Below are 19,826 nucleotides of genomic sequence, written 5' to 3'. Positions count from 1 at the left end.
GGGTTTCCAGGTTTGCTCAAGCAACAGAGCACCACCAAACAGTAGCCCTTTCAATAAATGAGCTAAGACTTGCGTAAGAGTCCACTGGGATGACAGTAGGGGATGAGAGTAAGGTCCTGCAAGTCATTCTCCTACTTAAGACAAGTGAAAGGATTTTCTTCCTTGATGCTGCAGTTGCCCTTTTAATCCCTTATTTTGAATTGGTAACAGTGGGGATGAGTCTTTAATCTAAAGAGGAATATTGTTGTTATTAATGATGATGAAAAATAATTACCTCATCTAATCCTGTCAATGTCATGCCCTAAGAAGTAGGCACTATTAGTATCTCCATTTTTCACATGAGAAATTGGAGCTTTGGTAGGTTAAGGAAGAACCACAGGATTACAGAGTTAGGAAGTCTCCAAATGCATCCCCTTAGCCATTAGTGCTATAGATGGTGACTGTTCAGGAGCCTGATTATCTCTATGAATCATCCTGGTATGACTCCTGGGGGAGGTTGCCCTCCTGGGAAAATTGCTATTCCCTGCCCCATCCAGACCTTTTATTTTTCACATAAAACAAGCACATCCAGAATGGCTAGCAGGCATCCTCACTATAATAAGAGCTACATTTTGAGGCTCAGTGCTCGTCTTTGTTTCTGCTTGTTGGGGAAATAAAGGAGAGAAAAGATTTGATTCAAATGCATTGTTATGTGTATGTGTGTGTTTTCTCTTGGTAATTGGGTGTGCCTCTTAAAATCTGGGATTTGATTTAATTAATTGGTTTAAATTATTGCATGTATTTAATGTGGGTGGTACCCAAAAATTGGAGCCAAACTAGTTACTTTGTGTTCTTTAATACTTACAGACCTTCTGAACTCAATGTAGATAATTATACAAAATACTACATGCATAATTAAAACATATTAGGCTATCTGTGATGTTTATAAAAACAAAGAGTTATGTGGAATAGTAAAATTAATCATGATCATGATGACCAGTTTTTGAAAACCTACTATGTGTTAGGTGAATCTATACGCATCACCTCATTTACTTTTTAATATTTAAAGAATTCTACAATTAAAGGTGGCTCTCTACCTGTCTTACAGAAGAAGAGGCTGAGGCATGTCGAGTTTAAATAATTTGATTGAGTGAATTCAGATAGTTAAGTGAGCAGCAGAGGCTAGATGAGACAGGGAAGGGAGTGGAATCCTTATCCCAAACTTTTGATTGGCCGAATGTTTCTAGAAAGAGAGCAAAGGAGCCCCAGGGCTGACTGGACAGGCGGGAGAGTGGTGGATGACGAGCTGCTGGCTTTGTTTTCTTCCTGTGTGTTAATGAAAGAATGAAAGCCTGCTCCTCATGCACTCTGCGAAACTAGACCATCTGTGCTCCCTTATTACCCACACTTAAGCACACATTATCATCCAAATACTTACTGTCAGTTTTTTTTTCATATTTCCTAAATTGTCCTGAAGGACTCAAATGGCACATTATGGATGTTCAGCTTTTATTTGACTGCTGTAGTATCGAATGGTAGGAAGAGGGAAGTGAAGTAGGATTTTGGAATTACTCTTCTTGCTGAAAATTCAACTTGAAAAATCCTGAACTCCAGCTGAATAGATTACCCAATAAATTGTTTTATGCCCTAATCATCATGCCACTATGTTGTATTTCTTAGGTTCTTATTCAGGCTCAGGTCTTAGAACCTCGTTATCACAGTTCTCTGCACACAGCAAAGAACATCCTAGATTATCAGATCTAAAACCACAGGGAGCAATGCCCAGAACCAGCCAGGGCTTACATCAGCTAGGGTCAGAGTGTTTTTGACCCTCTAAGGCTCACCGTACCTGAATATGATTCCATTTGCACCCCTCCTCCTGTTTCCTCTGTGGGGAGGGAGCTGTGGAGACCATAAAGCCTCCAGGGTGTTTCTCTCTCCCTCTTCCTAGAGAGCAGCATCTCCGTGGAGGTGGCCAGCAATGCCAGCGTCATCCTTGAGGGCAAGGACCTGCGCTTCTCCTGCAGCGTCCGCATGGCAGGCAGGCTGCAGGGTCGCTTCTCTGTCATCTGGCAGCTTGTGGACAGGCAGAACCGCCGCAGCAATATCATGTGGCTAGACCGGCATGGCACCGTGCAGCCAGGCTCGTCCTACTGGGAGCGCAGCAGCTTTGGGAGCGTCCAGATGGAGCAGGTGCAGCCCAACTCATTCAGCCTGGGCATCTTCAACAGCAGGAAGGAGGACGAGGGCCAGTATGAATGCCATGTGACTGAATGGGTGCGGGTGGTGGATGGCGAGTGGCAGATTGTTGGGGAGCGCCGGGCCAGCACTCCCATCTCCATCATAGCTCTTGGTGAGTGAGCGGTGGGACTGGCAGTGGGTCTGGCATGGAGACAGCTTCAGTGTCAAACACCTTATCCTGACTTTTGTCTGTCAGAGTTCTAGCAGGAAACTATGGCCAGTCTTTTACCTATACAGTTTGAAGTACTTTCCTTTATATCTATTTTGTTTCTTATAAGGGTTTAATTAATTAAGATAGTGCTAGCAAGGACTAAGGGACCCACAGTGGATGATGGGGCTCCTGAGGGATAGCAATAGCTGGAAGCTGTGACTACTCCTAGTCTGGCTGGGAGAGAGTGATGTTATCAGAACTCCATCCAGGTTAGTGAAGCCACCCAGCCATAGTGGTGGCCCCAGGTGGAGGAGCATGGCCACTGCCAGCCTGGCCTTAAAGACAGCAGACTGGCTGAGCACTGTGTGGCATGTCTTTCCTGCCCTGCTGCTCAGGGGCCAGCCTTCCTGAAAGAGAGCAGAGAAGGGTATAAAATTATCTGTTGTCATTTATTTAGCATTTACTATGTTCCTGGCTAATCCTTAACACTTAAGCTTAGTTGTCCCATTGAATCCCCACCTAGCCAAGTGACAGACACTTTCATTTTATGGAGGAAACTGAGACTGAGACACATTAAATACTTTGCCTAAGGCTAGAAGTTTCTACTACCTGATGGGGCCCATACCTAACAAAGTTATTCCCTCATTAGCATGGAATGAAAAGATACCTTGAGATTTGCTAAAACCAAGGAAGATTAGATTTGCTTCTCATTGGGGTAAAGAGGCTTCTATCAACATTTATCTGCCTGGATATAATCAGTATATTAGATTTTAAATGACCAGTCTGTGACTTTGCTGGGAAAGAAATTTGTTATGTCAGGTCTTCCTGTTTATCAGGAGACATCGGTTGTCCTCAGCAACTTTATGTCCCACTCCCTGGGACTGTGTCACCACCTTCCTTGCAGGTCGGGATGGTGGTGCTTTTGGATACTTCCAGTAAAGACGGCAGCCCCGAGTGGTTTTTGTCCTTGACAGAGTCCTCCATTTTCTTACCCCTTTGAGATTAGAATTACATTTGTTTTCTAAAGCTTAATCCTAAAGATTGACCTGCTTTTTGCAGTAATTATATGGCTTAGATTTCTGTCTTAGAAACTTCCTCCAGTGATTGCGTTTCCTGATAAGCTCATTTCCTGTGTCCATACTCAGCAACTATGTGGACCCAGTGAGATGGAACTTGGGGGACAACTTTTGGATGTCCAGTACTGGTTTTTTTTTTTTTTTTTTAACCATCCTGGAAGGTTAGGAATGTCCAATGAGTGATTAGAGTTAGTGAGGATTGTTTCTCTAGAAGTAATTTATGGTATCAGGTTATCCCCTGAGTTTTTTCTTACTCACCATATGTCTGGTGGTTCTCACAGCCAGGGGCACTGAGGGGCTCTGCCCTGGGATCTGGAGGCCAGCACTGTTCACTTGATCTCCACCACTGAGATACCTCTGGCTACAGCCATAATCAGGTGGCCCAAAGGACTGAACAAGGAAGAATGGGAGGGCACTCTAGACTAATTAAGGTTGTCTTTTCAGTCTAAAGTTAACAATGACACACATGAATTTTCATATCAGTATAATTAGATGCGGGTCCCAAATGTACAATGGGCCATTATGGCTGTTCAGTTAGAGCAGCTTGGGTGCTCTGTGACTGTGGCATGTGTCTGTGTCAGGACTAGACAAAGTCATTTGCTTGGGGAAGCTCTCTCCCCTTCAGGTGTGAGGCCAGGAGCACCTGGTGTGGGTCCTGTCCCTGAGGTTCTGTCCTACGCCACCCTCATGCAACACCTACTACACACAGATGCACAGTGACTGTCAGAGATGCTTCATGTTTAAGGATGGGCCTCCGTGTCATAAACTTTTTTAAAGGGTATATAGAGATAGCCCATGAAATCCAAATCAAAGGTCCAGAGTTTTCAGCAAATTGTACCTACCTATTTGCCAACTTAACCTCCCCATAGAAAGCCAAAAGATTCATCCTGTATCCAGTCTTTCACATTACAGTGTTTAAAGTACTTTTTTTAAATTTCTATTTCATTTTTTAACAAAATATTTAACAAAATATAGTATATCTCATGTGCCAGGTACTATTTGTAATATTTATAAACACTGATTTATTTAATCTTCACAGAGACTCATTTTACAGATTGGAAAACAGAGGCAGAGAGAAGTTAAGTAACTTTAATGTCACTTAGCTGGGAAGTATCAAAGGCTTGGCTGCTGGCTCCAGAGTCTGGACCTTTAACCACCGTGTTATGCTTTCCATGGGTAAAGTAACCTAAAAAGGCCCCTGGAATCAGTTACATGTGGTTGGAGACTAACTCTGTCATTGACTTACCAAATGCTTGATATTGGGCAATTTATCTAACCTCTCTCTGCATCAGTTTCTACATCTGCAGGAAGAGATGACAAGCCTGCCTGTTCTACAAGGTTGTTTTGGGGATTCAGTGGAGCATGATGAGAGCAAAGCAGTTGGCACCATGCTTGCACCTAGATAGTGCTCAGTAAATACTGGCTACTGTTAGCTTTATGATTGTGATCAATGTATGAATATTAAACAGTATTTCCAGGCTGAAGGAACTCTGAGGTACTCATATTGAGGAGTCAGTATTAGAGCTTAGCAGTGCTGCCCATTCAATAAGGAATATTGAGAGACCCACAGCCACTGAGACTGCAGAACCCTGCATTTAGGACAATTGTCCCACCCCACTGGAGGTCCCCACCTGCTCTGTTCTTGGATTTCATGAGGGATGTGAGAAAGGGACTGGAGGCCGACTCCATCTGCTTCCCTTCTCGGCACCAGTGCACTAAGGGACCAGGAAAAGAGGTGTTGGGGCTGTGTGGTTGTGTTTTCCTCCTGTGCAATGGAGGAAATTGGCTTTGGGGTTTTCTTTTCCTGTTTTCTCATGGAATCTCAAGATTTCTAGGAGCAACCCTGCCTACATGCAATCAGTCCCTGAGAGGATTGTGATGTCTAATTCCAGGGGAGGAGCAAATGCACGAGGATCTCATTGGGAAGGGTTAGGCTAGTGCTGTTCAGGGGGAATTGTGGTGGGCCTTTCTTTGGAGTCTTGGAAACTCTTGGACTGGGCCTCAGCAGGATACTAAAAGCAACACTAGCCTGAGAACTCAAAAGGGGCCCCGAGAGCCTCTGCTCCACACTGCTTGCTTTGCCAGCTGCCCCATTGCTGATGTCATACTGCCCTGAGAAAGCCACATGCCTCCTCTGGTTGAATCTCTCTGCTCTCTCTCCAGAAATGGGCTTCGCAGTCACAGCCATCTTCCGGACACCGGGGGTGACCTACAGCGACTCCTTTGACTTGCAGTGTATCATCAAACCCCACTACCCTGCCCAGGTCCCCGTGTCAGTGACATGGAGGTTCCAGCCGGTGGGCACGGTGGAGTTCCATGACTTGGTGACCTTCACCCGGGACGGAGTGGTCCAGTGGGGGGACAGGTCCTCCAGCTTCCGAACCCGAACTGCCACCGAGAAGGCTGAGTCCAGCAACAACGTCCGCCTAAGCATCAGCCGAGCCAGTGACACGGAAGCAGGCAAGTACCAGTGTGTGGCAGAGCTGTGGCGGAAGAACTACAACAACACCTGGACACAACTGGCGGAGAGGACCTCCAGCTTGCTGGTGATCAGGCTGCTGCAGCCAGGTGAGTGCTGAGGACCTGTGGGCTATGTGCCCATGCTGCCTGAGCAGACGTGAGGGAAAAAGAAAAGTGTGCATGGAGCCCTTAGCATCACTTCCCCCTTTCCCAGCTCTTCATTTAGAGACATTGCAAATCAATAGGAAGTTTTAAGAATCATGCAGTGGACACTTGTATTTCCTTCCCTTGATAGCCAGTTGTTGTCTGACGGCATTTGTTTTCTTCCTCTGTGTGTATGTTTGTTGTTGTTTTTGAGCCATTGGAGGCAAAGCTGTGGACATTGGGACACTTCCCCCTAAGTACTTCAGCATGTAACTCCTAAGAACCTACCCACCCACTGCACCATTATCACACCCTTGGGGTTTTACGTTAGTGTAGTCCTATCACCTACATTTCCCCAGTTGTCCCAATCATGCCCTTTATTTTTCCCTTTCAGATTACGATCCAACCAGGGATCACACATCACATTTGTTATCCTGTCTCTTTAGACTCCTTTAATCTAGAACAATTCCCTAACCTGTGTGTTTGCGTGTGTGTGTGTGTGTGTGTGTGTGTGTATGTGTGTGTCTGTAGACATGGACATTTGTGAAATGCACAGGCCAATTGTTTTAAAGAAAGCCCTTTTCTTTACTTAACCTCATCTCCTGTAATCCTCATACAATTATGTGGAAGTGATATCATTGTCTCCTGTTCATAGACAAGGAAATTCTGAGTAAAGAGGGAGGGTAATAGGCACCTATTGAACATCTTCTTTGCATGAGGTGCTGAAGGTCAGTTATTCTATTAGAATTGCACAACAACCCCAGGAAAGATTTAAGTGACTAGCTTAAGGTCATGTACCTAGTGAATGGTGGAGCCAGGATTTGAAACCCGGTTATCTTTCTCCCACAATGTTGCCCGCACCCAGGCCCTGTCCAGTTGTATGGGCCCTGAATTTGAGCTCCTTTCTCTATGGAGGCTGAGTCTGTCTCAAACCGGATCATCAGGATGCATTAATTTGGGGAGCATTAGTCAGTAGGGTTTCTGCAAACACTCTCGCCTTCATCAGGCTCTTCCGCTGACATGCGGGAGGAGTTAAGTACATGCAGCTCTTATGGTTTTCCTCCATCTGTCCTTGTCTCCTGCCAGGTTACAAGCTGGTGGAGGGTGGAGCCCAGGCGGTAGGCTCCTGTGTTCCTTCCCTCACCCAGCCTATGCCTCGGCTAGAACAGATACCTGTGCAGGCAAGGGCAAGGGTTTGACTTTGCAAAGATGGTTGGAACGTCTTGCCAAAGGGATTTTTCTGTCCACTAACAGCCATGGTTAGGGCCTGACCTGGTCTGCCCGACTACTTTAGGTGGCCACAATGTTGTTTTCATCAACATGAGGTTAAATAACGGTAACCTTTGGGTTTCTCCTTCACCTCTTCCAACCCCATAACAGAGTTCTGTTCTGTACCAGATTTGGAACAAGTGAGTTGTATAAATGATGAGACTGTTCCCTTGGCCAACGAGAGCCTAAACTTTGACTGACAAGAGGCTCAGAGAAGAGGCTGTTTTACTTAAGTGGATTTTCAGGTTAATGGAAGGTTAAGCAGAGACCCCATTTTATGTGAACCCTTGTTGTGGAAAATGTCGACGTACCTACTTGCCTGCGTTATTGAGTGGGACATTAGGATTGTAATTGCACCTTTTTTGGTCCCCTCTGGCTCTCAAAGTCAGTTTTCTGAGCAGCATTGCCCATCACATGGTTCTGCAGCTGTAGAAGGTAGAGGAGATGCTGGCCTCAAGACCTTGTCTGACATTGCCTTTTTGAATCCATCCCTAGTATTTGCCTGTTTCTGGTACTACTTGGAATCTAAGACTGGAGTGCCTAAGGGAAGAATACAGAATGAGTTCATTGAAGGTTCTAATTATTTGGATTAATTTATGGTGTTACTAAAGGCAGACAGGGAAAAATATGTATGAAGTACCTCTTGGATGCCAGGTTTGTGCTTAGTGCTTTACTCATGTTTTCTTTTTAAAATTTATCCAACAACCTAATAATGTAGGTGTTTGTATCCCTATTTTGCTAATGAGGAAACCAAGGCTCAAAGTGGTCAGGAATCTTGATGGAGGCAAGCCAGCTGGTTAAGGGGCAAAACTGAGATTTGAACTGAGATTGGAGCCCAGGTATCTCTGACTTCCATAGAGCAAACGTTTTCCTTTATACCATAATTGCCTCCTGGGTAAAGTAGCTGGAGGGTTGGGAGACCCCAGATCTGCTCTGAGGTTGTCTTTGTGTCTTGGGTGTCTCGAGTTGGTTTCTGTTGTGTTTTCACTATAAAATGAGAATGAACAGTGGTTGGCAGAGGAGACTTATGAGTATCACTGTACTTGGGCTGTTACGAGGCCTCTACTTAAAGGTGCACAGTAATATACTTTCATGGCCCTTTGGAGGCTAGGAAGAGCAAAGGTGGGTGCTTGAGGCCATGCAGGACTCCCAGAGGGCAGCTGAGGCACCAGGAGAGTGCATCCCCTTAAGTGTTACTGTCTCTCCTCTATTAAATATTTATGCATTTAGCACTTAATATTTTCCAGAGAGCTTCATAAGAGTTTTTACTCTTTCCTGTATACTTTGGTGCTGGTGCATTGATTTTGGGGAAATAGAAGTGGAAAAATACATGAGAGCTGACTGTGTGCTGGAGACTGTTGGACACTTGGTGTATATTATCTCACTTAATCTTCACTGCAACCCTGGGAGGAACATATTGCTTTCCCATTTTATAAATGAAGTAACAGAGGCTCTGAGAGGTTCTCAGTTCCTCAAATTAAACACCTAGTGAGTGGGGGAAGTTGGGATTTGAATCCAGGTGTGCCTTGTTAAAAAGTAATTGCGGTAGGGAGACTTTGACCTTTTTAAAGGCTATGCAATCAGAGATTCTTCTTTCTGCATTCAGTTAATGCTGTCCTTTACAGAAGAATTTTCTCCTTGTAGATTGCTGATGTGGAGGAGTTATGGCACTAGCGTTACTGGTAGTAACAACAGTAGCAGCTGATATTCACTGAGCATTTCTTGTAAACCACTGGGAATGCTTTACACATAATAACTTAGTTCCTTGTTTCTTAACCCATGCAGTGCTGTGAGGGGGACCGTTTTACCCAACTTCACAGATGAGGACACTGACACAGAAGTTACATAAATTGCCCAGTGTGCCATAGTAAGTGGCAGAGCCAGGATTCAAGTCCAGACAGGCAGTTTGGCTCCAGAGTCCAAGTTCCTAATTTTATTATTATATGTTCTAGACAAGTGCTTTTCTTCTCAGGAATCCTCTTTGTTACCGTATGCTTGTATTTAATGTTTCCTCTCTCTGGTTAACCACTGCTGATTTCCTAATCCCCTTTAGCAAATCCTTAAATTTGTTTTTTGCTAGTTGGGGTCATAAGACACTGGTAGAGGTTCCTCAAGACACAGTTTGCTGATGGTGTAGAAGTTCTATCTTGTGCCTCTTTTAACTCCTGATTCTTCCAGCTTCTGCCACAAGGTGGCTCTAAGACCTGGGGATACCAGCGCTATCCTCTCTTCTTTTGCTCTCCCTGCGTACCTTGCCCCTTAAAACATAGATTCTTAGCCCTGCTCTGGTGTCTTCCATAGAAGTGTCCCCTGCTACCCCCGTTTTAAAGAATATTGTGTTAAATATTCGTATTCCATCAGAATCAAATAGGAACCCAGGGACTGTTGAGTCACTGCTGGTCCATTTACCATCAGCCTTCCACTGCTGTGATATCATTTATCACAGCAAGCTTCTTTGTGGTCTGTGCCCCAGACTCGTCCCTGCTGATCCTGCCCCCATATCAGTATTCATCAGAATCTCTGGTTGGATGGCACAGTTGACTTGTGGATCTGTTATTTGACCATGCCCTGTGTGTGCTTCCTGTTGCGTATGCACATCCCCAACAGAATCTTCAAGGAATGCCATCAGTGTCATGTTGCCATTGATCTAGCTTCGTCTGATCCCCATTGATCACATAGTGTGACCCCTCAAGGGGGGCTTAGGCAAGACTTTCAGCCAGTTCACATATTTGATTGTTAGCTCTTAATCAGTTTTCTCTTTTAATTGTAAAGCATAATTGCCTTGCTTCCTTCTGATTTTCTTTAGCTCAAAACGCCCTCCAATTACACATCCCTAAATACAGAAGCAGTAAGGGAAATGTCAGCACTCATTTTTCAAATGTTTACGACAATATCTTGGTTTGGCTATTAAAATTGACAAAGCCATAAACAAGCTCCCATGAGGACAGCCTCCAGTGGTGGAAAGCTGACTTGTTAGAGGGTGTATTCTGCTGGGATTTTACTGATGGGCACTCAGGATGAATATTTAATACCCTCTGGATGTTGCCAAATCGGTTTTCTTCTATTTCTTATTGCTGACCTGGCAGATTGGGATAGCAGAGGGCTTTTCTTTGACTTCCATGAGTCCAGAGCATGTGAACACTGGCTCCCCTTTCACATTCTGAGGGATGACTGCCCCATCCCTCAGAGGACTGGCCTCTGCCTTCTTTCAGGGGAGTCTGGGGTTCTCCTTCTTCCATCCCAGGTGGCTTCTGCCTGTTGTCTGTGCCAAGATAGAATGGGCATGAGTGCAAGAGCCCTAAGAGGAGAGCCCAGCCCCTCCCAGATGCCTCAGGCCTGTTGTCATGGTAACACCGGGGCACTTGTTATTGGCATCAATGAGCCAGGGTCACTGCCCTGCCTGCAGACAGGTAAGGCAGGGTAGGGCGCATCTGGGTAACCTTCATTAGCTATTTCCACCTGCAGACTCTTGCTGCTTTCCCCTTGCCCCTCCCTCCCTGTCACTCTGCATACATTGAGCACCTGCTAAGTGCCAGGTTGCCATGCTGGTGAGGCTGCTGAGATGGGTGTGTCACATTCCTGCCTTGCGGGCTCTGTGGGAGGCAGGAGGCCTAGGGACAGAGGAGAGCAGAAAAGCATTACAGGTGTGGAGGCAGAGCCAGCACAGGGCATGAACACGGGGCAGGGGGCAGGGGGCGTGAGGAGGGAATGGGGTAGGGGTGAGGGTGGGAGGTTGGGAAGGAGGAGTGGAGCATTTCAGGCTCAGAGAAGAGTGTGAATAAAGATAGTCATGGAGGGTGGGAGCAGCATGCTTATCTTGAGATGACTAAAGCATGAGGTCTGGGAGGGGTTCACCCCCAGGCAAGCTGGCAGGGATCAAGAAGTCCCTTTTGTACATGGGAGCATGGGGTGAGGGTGTGCATATGTAATAGCTAAAAGCAAGGACAGACCAGATGGCCTTGGTTTGAATCCCAGCTCTACCACTAAGCCAGCTGTGTGACCTTGGGCAAGTGTCTTTATAAAATTGGGAATAATATTTATTTCATAGGATTGGTGAGGACCAAATAGTTAATATCTATAAAGTGCTTAGAATAGTGCTGAGCACATAGGACCAGATGAAAGTTTGCTAAATAAATAAGAACATCCTAAACTCAGAAATTAGGACTTTAGCTCATACCCAGATCATATACTCCATTTTTGTAATAATTTATAATATTCCCTTTACCCAGAAATGAAATTCATATACAATATAACATTCCTAATCATATCTTTAAAATTTGCTATACTGTCCTAGTTGTGGGATAAAGAAAGTATTTTTTTTATAAAGTAGTTCATAGTAAAATAATGTGTTTCAATGTGTAAATGCTCAGGACAGCTATGCTAGGAGGCACAGTCACAGTCAACGCTGTCCCTAAATGCACACTAACAGTCACCGTATCAGACTTGGCACCATGAGCAGGACTGCCATCCTGACAGGGTTTCTGAAGTCCTGAGTAACTCTTGCTACAATTCTGAACAAAACAAAGGAAAATCCTCTCTTGACTGACCTGGCAAATATTAAAACCATGCAAAATAAAAGAATTGTGATTATAGTAAAGTGAAAGTAGGTTCTAGGCTCAGAGGCATAATTTTTGCCCACATGAATGTCATTTGAAAGTCACACAGGACACGAGGCAGAGTTTTGTTGCATGGAGTTGTCCCAGATATGATTTTACATCTTTAATGGCTTTATTCCATTGAATATATACCCCTCCCCAAATCAATATGGCAACCAGAGACCTGCTTGCAATTAGCTGCCTTATTGAGAACTGCTGTCATGGGCTGTGGGGTGGGCAGCTGTGGGCAGTAGCATGCCCCATTTGCCATTTAGGGAAATCCCCTGGCTGTGGCTAGGCCGAGAGGGAGGGAGTGTCATATGCAGGCCAATTTTAAGAGCCTGAGAAGGAGATCATTGAGGGCCCAAATAGGGAATGGTCATGTGGAGAGAGCAGGGAGCCAAGGGGTGTTAAGGACAGAGGGACTCAGGGGTAGTAACAGTTTGACTGGCAGGCGCCTGTGCCACTGGCTTCCCATGCAGCTCACCCTGCATTCTTTCCTTGTCTCTCATCTGACTTGCTTCTCTCCACTTGAAACATCTCTCCTGCCGCAGACACTGGCCGCCTCTATCTCTAGCATTACTGTCTGTTGTCTTTAATAAAGAGCAGTGTCTTCCTCCCTCAGTGCCCATCTCTTTGCACCTGCCACTCTGGCTGCTGCTCACACCACTGCACAGGAACCGCTTTCTCCAGACTTACCGGCAACCACCTCAGCAGCACAGCTATTGCTTCTCAAACTTGAATGTGCATCAGAATCAATTGGAGGGCTCATGAGCCTGCAGGTTGCTGAGCCTTACTCGCAGTTTTTCTGACTTAGCAGGTGCTGGCAAATTCCCAGGTGATGCTGATCTGCAGATCCATGGCATGCACCCTGAGGGCCACAGGTGGTCAGGATCAAGTACAAGCTGCAGGCCCCTTGCAGTGTGGCCGAAGCTTACCTTTCTAACCTCATCCACTATACCTGAGCACTTGCTCCTCCTTGAATAGAGTGCACAGGGTAGTTGTCATCTTTCTTCACTTGTCCCCTCTCTCTGGCATGCCGTTTCACTCTCCTTCTCCACTTGTTTCTCAGGGCCTAGCTCAGAGGCCACATACCTTTTGAAATGTTCTCTTTTCTATCAAAATCAGAATTGCCCCTCCTTTTAAAAAGTAACCACATTTATTCAACTATTCATTGATTAGTTTAACAATGATTGGGTCAGAGTCCCTGCCCTGCATATGCTTAGAATTTTGTAAGAAAGAGAAGACTTTAAAAATTACCTTCGTTGTAAGGCAGCAGTAACAGCTATAGTGGAGCATAAGGGAATCCTTTATTGAAGAAATAAATGAGTTTTGAGTGAGAAGAGCACGCACAGAGTGGAATCTGAAGGGAGGGTAGGCTGGCTGAGAAAGCTGCTGCTGGTCTCCGCTGTGGAGTTCTTCCCTCTTCCTGGTGTCTCACCTTGAAACCACCCTACCCTGGCTTGTAACAAACGCAACAGCCTCTCCTACCATACAAAACACAGATCTTCCAAGTTTTAGTCACAAGCCTGGGAAGGAAACTCTCCAGCTGCGGAAAGAAAGGGCCACTCCCTCAAAGCAGGGCCTGGCCCCTGGGGGCTGCTGTGAAGGCAGCTGCTGGCGTGAGCTGGAGCAGCTCTCGGACCCTCTTCCTGTCTCTTGCTGGATTCTTTCTTCCTCCTGCCAATTCGCTGTCGGGGATTAACCAAGCCTCACTCTTTTCTTTCACGTCTGCATTTATGGCCTCTCAAAGCCCGTTCACTCACACGCCAAGTCCAGGGTTTCTCAGGCTTGAAGCTACTTGTGAATCACCTGGGGATCTTGTTAAAGTGCAGATTCTGACTTACTGGGTTTGGGGTGGGGCCTGAGAGTCTGCATTTCTAACAAGCTCCCAGTGCTGCTGGTCTGAGAACAGCACTTTGAGCAGGAAGATTACCACTTATGCTTGACAACTCCCAATCTAAGTGTTGAACTTTGAACTTGGGACAAGGCACAGAAACCAAAAAGGAATGAGAATAGCTAAAATTCACTGGGTGTTTGTTACATACCAGGTTCTGTGCTAAACTCTTTTTATAGACAATTGCTTTTAGTCTGCACAAAACTCCTAATGGAGATAGAGACATTGTTCTTATTTTGCAGATGAAAACACCTGTGGTCTCTAAGTGGGCAGGGCTCTCCTAGCTCTGTGGAGGAAGGTGGTGCACGCAAGCTGTACACCACCCAGGGCAGGGCTCTGGCAGGACATGGGAGGGCTCCCTAATTATATGTGGAGCTTCCAGTCTCCCCTGTGCCTCAGGAAAGGTCCTACCTGCCCTGGAGATGTGGGAGGAAATCCAGAGCATAGAATAGGAGCTGACCCCTTGCCCACCTGTCAGACATGCACCAAATTTAAAAAATGCCTCTCTTTCAAACTTCTCAACACTTCACAATATTTTGACACAGGAAGGAAAAAAAAATGGAAATGCTTTGGAACATTTCTCTTCCTTGAATTCTTGTTCTCAGACCATGTGACTGACTAGAAGTTTACTCACAGGATTCCAGTTTAACATATGCAGTTACTATAGCAATTGAGGTTTCCTTAGTAACAGTTGCAAAAATAATCCAGTCCCAATTAATAATACATTTTAAACCTCTTTCTACTCCATGCTGAACAACCCAGTTTTTTTGGCCAAGTACCAGATAATTCAGGTGGTGTCATTTGCACTGATATAGATATCATTTGCATGCGGTGAATTGGGTTGGAAAAGAATGAAAAGGGAGCCGGTTGTTTCAAGTATTATAGGAATCCAATCTGAAAAGTCGACTGGCAAGTGAATGCAAATCTAACTTCCAGAGCTTGGGAGCTTAATGGTAAACCCTGTCCTGGATTCCTAGTGTGCCCTAGAGGACTTTCTGCGTTTGAAGAAGGGAGAAGGCAGAAGATTGGACTTGCTAACAAAAAAGATGAACCCGGGAGGGTGGGGCTGTGGCACACAGGATTTCTCTCTAAGTGGTGCCTGGTGTGTTCTTGATGGCGTGAGAAGGTCTGTGGGTTTGTGAATTCAACAAGTCTTCCTGGAGAGAATGTCTGATTCACCACCGGGAGATGCTCCGCAGTGTTGCTCAGTTATGGCATTGGGAATTGGACTTTGCCACACCTTGGCTTGCTAAATCCTTCCATCCATTCAGAACATTTGTCTGTGTGTTACAGGGAGACCAAGTGGCAGTCTGTGGCTTTCACAAGTTTTGGGTCTGTGATGCATGGGACTCAATCAACCCTTGATGCTGACAAACCAAGCTTAAGCCAGCTGGCAGGCCAGGGTCATGACCAGTGGGCTGGGTCCTGGGTCTGGATGCAGTTCCTGGGGTTGAGCTGGACTAAAGAGACAAGAGTCTGACAAGAGTCCAGCAGAGTGCTGGAGCCTGGCCAGGCATCCCTGCCCTGTCCCTGCCCCTGCCCTCCACACAAGCTCGGTTGGAGGAGGCCTAGGTTGCTGTCCCTGGGTGGAATCTGCACCTTGCCCCTGCTTTCTTTCTCAGCTGGGAAGTGGTTTGGTCCCTGTGGTGGAAAAACTAAGTGTGAAGAGAGTGGTGGAGGTGGAACAATGCTTGTGCTATTAGTTCCCTAAGAGGAACTTAGAATTGTTTTTTTTTTTTTTTCATTTTTAGTAGCATGAGAGGCGTGGGTGGGGGAATGCAGAGCCAAGGTTAATGATGATAGGGTGGGTGAAATCTCAAATCACCTTCCTAAGATGGATTTCATTAGACCTTGGCTTCTTGCCACTGGCAAGGTGAACATCGTCATTAATTAGCTGCTGGGGAGGCGCTCCACAGGCTGCCCTCTTGTCTGTTTTTGGAGCGGGACAGTGAGGAGAAGGGAGGATTGCAGTTGGCTTTGCCTTGTCCCGTGGTTTACTGTCTTCTCAGCCTTCTCTCTCACTCCCCTAGAGGAAGCCGCCTCTCCCCGCCCCCGCAGCATCCTCTAATTACCTGTTGCCGTGTTTCTCCAGTGTGCTCTCATTCGCTCACCCACTCATTCACCTATTTCAGCAAACACTGATCAAATGCTTTCCTGGCCCAGGTGTTGTGCTAGGCTCTGGGGGTGCAGCGATAAGAATGTCTGCTAGGCCTTCCGCCCCATGAGGGCTGGGACTCTGGCTTACTCTTCAGGGCATCCCCAGCACTTAGCATCCTGTGGGAAACTGAGTGGGCACTCCGTAAATACTGGTTGATTGAGTGGAAAGAGCTTGATCCCTGCCCTGGGGGAGCTCACCATCTAGGATATGGGAGAGAGATGTGAGGACACACAGCCCAAAGATATATAGAGGGTGCTGAGGAAGGGTATGGAGCCCAGGGGGATGGGAATGAGGGATAAGTGGAGAGAAGGGTGAGGGTGGGAGGTGGCAGAAGGAGACTGGCAGAGAGGACAGCAAGGGCAAAGGCCAGCACTCAGGGAAACTGCACCAGGGGTGTGCGCCTGTGGAGGGTGCCTGAGGGTGAGTCGTGAGAGATGAGTCAGGACACTTGGGTGAAGGCCAGATCCTGAAGGGACTTTGTGCTGTGAAAAGGAATTGTTTCTCTCTAGCCCATAAGTAGTTCAGAGCCACTAAACTTCTCAAGCAGAGACCTGATATAGCTAGATTTGTACTTCAGCAGGATCACCCTCAGAGGCCCTGTGATGGTGGGCTGTGCACGCAGTGGATAGGGGAGAGATGGTGAAGGCCTAAGCCAGGCACATGGCAAGGAGGAGACAGGGAAGGATATTTAGCGGCGGCCTGGGCTCCGTGCTGCCTTCCTCACACTGAAGCCAGTCGGTGTTAAATCCCCCAGGAACTATGCTGGAGGAAAACTGACTCAGAGCCTCAAGGTGGATGGGCCACGTTTCTGGGAGTCTGTGGTGATTCCTGTGTTCCCCTTTCCTTTGCAGTGACAAAGCTGCAGGTGAGCAAATCGAAGAGGACCCTCACCCTGGTGGAAAACAAGCCCATTCAGCTGAACTGCTCAGTCAAGTCTCAGACCAGCCAGAACTCCCACTTTGCGGTGCTCTGGTACGTCCACAAGCCCTCAGATGCCAACGGCAAGCTTATCCTGAAGACCGCCCACAACTCCGCCTTCGAATACGGTACTTACGTGGAGGAGGAGGGCCTGAGAGCCAGGCTCCAGTTTGAGAGGCATGTGTCGGGGGGCCTGTTCAGCCTCACCGTCCAGAGAGCCGAGGTCAGCGACAGCGGCAGCTACTACTGCCACTTGGAGGAGTGGCTGCTGAGCCCCAACTACGCCTGGTACAAGCTGGCAGAGGATGTTTCTGGGTGCACAGAAGTCACTGTGAAACAGCCAGGTAAGGCCGCAGGGCACGGCTGTCCTGGGCCAGTGGGTTTAGTGCAGAGACTGCCTGGGGGTGGGTGGGGCTCTGTGGGGCTGGTGTGGAGAGACTGTCTGCAAGGTGCATGCTGAGTGTGGGTGCAGGTACACAGACCATCACCCTAGCACACTGCAATCCCATCCATTTTACCTGCAGTGGGTCCTGATGCTGACGGCAGACTCATGGAAGCATCCTTGACCCTGCTTCTGTGGATAGCATCTTCACCAAGGAGCAGGGCAGCTATGGTTAGCAAAATGTGGCAAGGCAGGGTTCATGGCAGCTCCTGAATCTTCTTCTGGGTTTGCAGCTTGCACCCTGAATCTTGGGCTGACACCAGCTCCACACCCAGAGTTCCTACCTAGAAGGCATTTTCTGGTCTTATGCATCTGCATCCCCCTTCTTCCTTAGCTCCCAGCCCAGCGCAGACAAGCCTTTCCTGTCTCCAAACTGAATCATTCCTCCTCTGGCCCTTCCTCGACCCCATGGTGTAGCCCTTATTCCTCTCCCTCACAGGTGGCACTCAACCTCTGCCAGAATGCTTCCAGGGAGGTAGAGCTACTCACTCTGCAAGCCTCAGTTCCACTTTTGGGCAGCTCCAATTGTTGAAAAGTTCACTTTCCTGTAATTTCCCTTTTGAGATCTGCCCATGGAAAAACCAAAGAGAAGTCTGCGTCATTTCCTTTCAAATACATGAAATGTATGCCCCTTCTCTGTTAAAAATCTCTAGTTCTTTCAACTTCTCACATAGTGTAGCCTTAAGGGCCTCTCCATCCCTCATTCTCACATCCCTACAATTCGTTGTTGTCTCTGCCTGTCCTTCCTGATGGGCCATGGAGGGTGCTGTGTTGCCACTCTTAGCCTTGCTAAGAGTGACAATTCTGGCAGGCTGCAGACCATGTGTGGACCTTGATCTGAGGGCTTAGAGGCTTCGGCCTGCCAGCCCTGTGGGGGCACCCACCCTATCTCATCTCATTGAATGGGGCAGAGCAGGTGAGGGCATGATGGACGGATGGGCCTCATCCCCCTGCTTCCGTTGCCTGGGGTCCTCGGTCAGCCTGTCTGCTCAGACCCCTGAAACTGGGGGTTGAGGAAGGACCCTCCTGGATCACGTGACTCCGTTCAGTCCAGTTGACCAGGGTCCTTGGAGTAACAGCTCCTAGAGCCCAGCCTATAGCCCTGAAAGTTGGGGAGAGGGCCTGTTAGGAGAAGCATCCCCTGCCTTGGGGTTGTAGAGGTGATCTAGGCTCCTCAGACCTTGTGGGGCCTCAGATGCTTACATCTCCAGCTCCTCCTGGCATGGGCATCTGGCTGCAGCCCAGATCTGTGGCCCCATCTCCCAGGGAACCTTTGGTCTAATCTGCCTCCCGCTGAAACCCAGCCTCATTCAGCCCCACCGAGGCTTTCAGAGTTCAGGTCTCTCATTCAGGGTTTGAGACCCCACCGGGCTCAGAGAGACCTGCAGCCTGCAGCGGTCCCAGATCACACAGCCCCAGGGATGGGACCAGGAGCCAGCCCACATCCCACCTGCAGCAGTTCCTGTGCCTTTAAAGCCTCCCCTCCTCCCTGCCCCGCCCCCAGGCCACTGGGGGAGGGAAGGAGGAGCTGGGTCACAGCAGGGAATCTTAGCTTGGTTTTGGTGTGCTGCTGGACGACCAGACCGGGCGTCGGGTGAGCCCAGAAGTGAGAGCAGTTGGCTGCGCCCCAGTGCTGTGTGACCCAGAGGCGCCACTCACCCTCTCTGAGCTGGTGGACATCATAGGTGGGGAAGCTCAGGTCAGGGCACTCCCATGAGTGTCTGGAGTCCTGAGTCCCATTCTCAGCTCTGCCATATGCTTGCTGCGCTCTAGAGCAGTTCCTCTTCCTCTCCGAGCCTCGGTTTATGTACCCGTGCAGTGGGAGTGAGTTGCACTTTGGGGTGAAGGGGGCAAGACTTGTGTGGGCGCATCCTGCAGAGGGATCCCACAGAAGGGGAGAGCCCTGGGTTCTTTATCCGACTGGGTCTGGGCTGGGGGGGGCTCTGTTTCTTGGCTGATGAGTTTACGTGAGTTCGAGTGAGGTATGTGGGTGGGTGAAGGAGGGCTGGAGGGAGTCACCTGACTTGTGCGAAGAAGCTCTTGAGAGAGCCGTGGCTTCTTGGAATTAAGAGGAAAGAGTGCAGCATGAACAAACAGGCCCTGCAGGATCTGGCAGCCCTGAGTGGGGGTGGGGGGCCAGCTCTGGAGTACAGCCAGAGCTGTGATGGGGTTGGGGGACCGTGTGTCCTTGGGCCATGCTTGCCTCGCTCCTGGGTTCTGTTTGTGGCTGTGGATTGGTGTGGGGCAGGGCCAGTTGTGCGAGGGGTCATTGCCCAACTCCAGGGGGCACCTGCTACCTCTCAGCTATATATATAGGGATATATATAGTTCTTTCGACAGGTTTCCAGCAGGTAGTGGTTATTAAATCTTACTGAAGGGGTGTTTTTTCTGATTCTCAACTCTGTGCCGCAAGGGTGGAAACTGTGAGAGACAGATTCCATCTCCACATCTGGGTAGTAAGCATCCAGTCCAGGGGTGTAGACGGTCCTGGGGAAG

General features: G+C 47.8%; 1 protein-coding gene across 1 annotated transcript in view; it reads left to right on the top strand.

The window, feature by feature from the left end:
- The window catches only part of LOC129529384 (immunoglobulin superfamily member 3-like), a 38,703-nt gene that overhangs the window by 13,519 nt on the left and 5,358 nt on the right, over nt 1–19,826 (top strand). The window contains exons 5-7 of the mRNA XM_055374065.1: nt 1,931–2,332; nt 5,611–6,015; nt 16,822–17,232. Of these exons, the coding sequence (XP_055230040.1) occupies nt 1,931–2,332; nt 5,611–6,015; nt 16,822–17,232 (1,218 nt within the window). The remainder of the gene's footprint in view (nt 1–1,930; nt 2,333–5,610; nt 6,016–16,821; nt 17,233–19,826) is intronic.

Source organism: Gorilla gorilla, chromosome 22, assembly GCF_029281585.2.
Source record: "Gorilla gorilla gorilla isolate KB3781 chromosome 22, NHGRI_mGorGor1-v2.1_pri, whole genome shotgun sequence".
NCBI classification, from domain to species: domain Eukaryota; kingdom Metazoa; phylum Chordata; class Mammalia; order Primates; family Hominidae; genus Gorilla; species Gorilla gorilla.
This window is presented reverse-complemented; position numbering and strand designations above follow the sequence as displayed.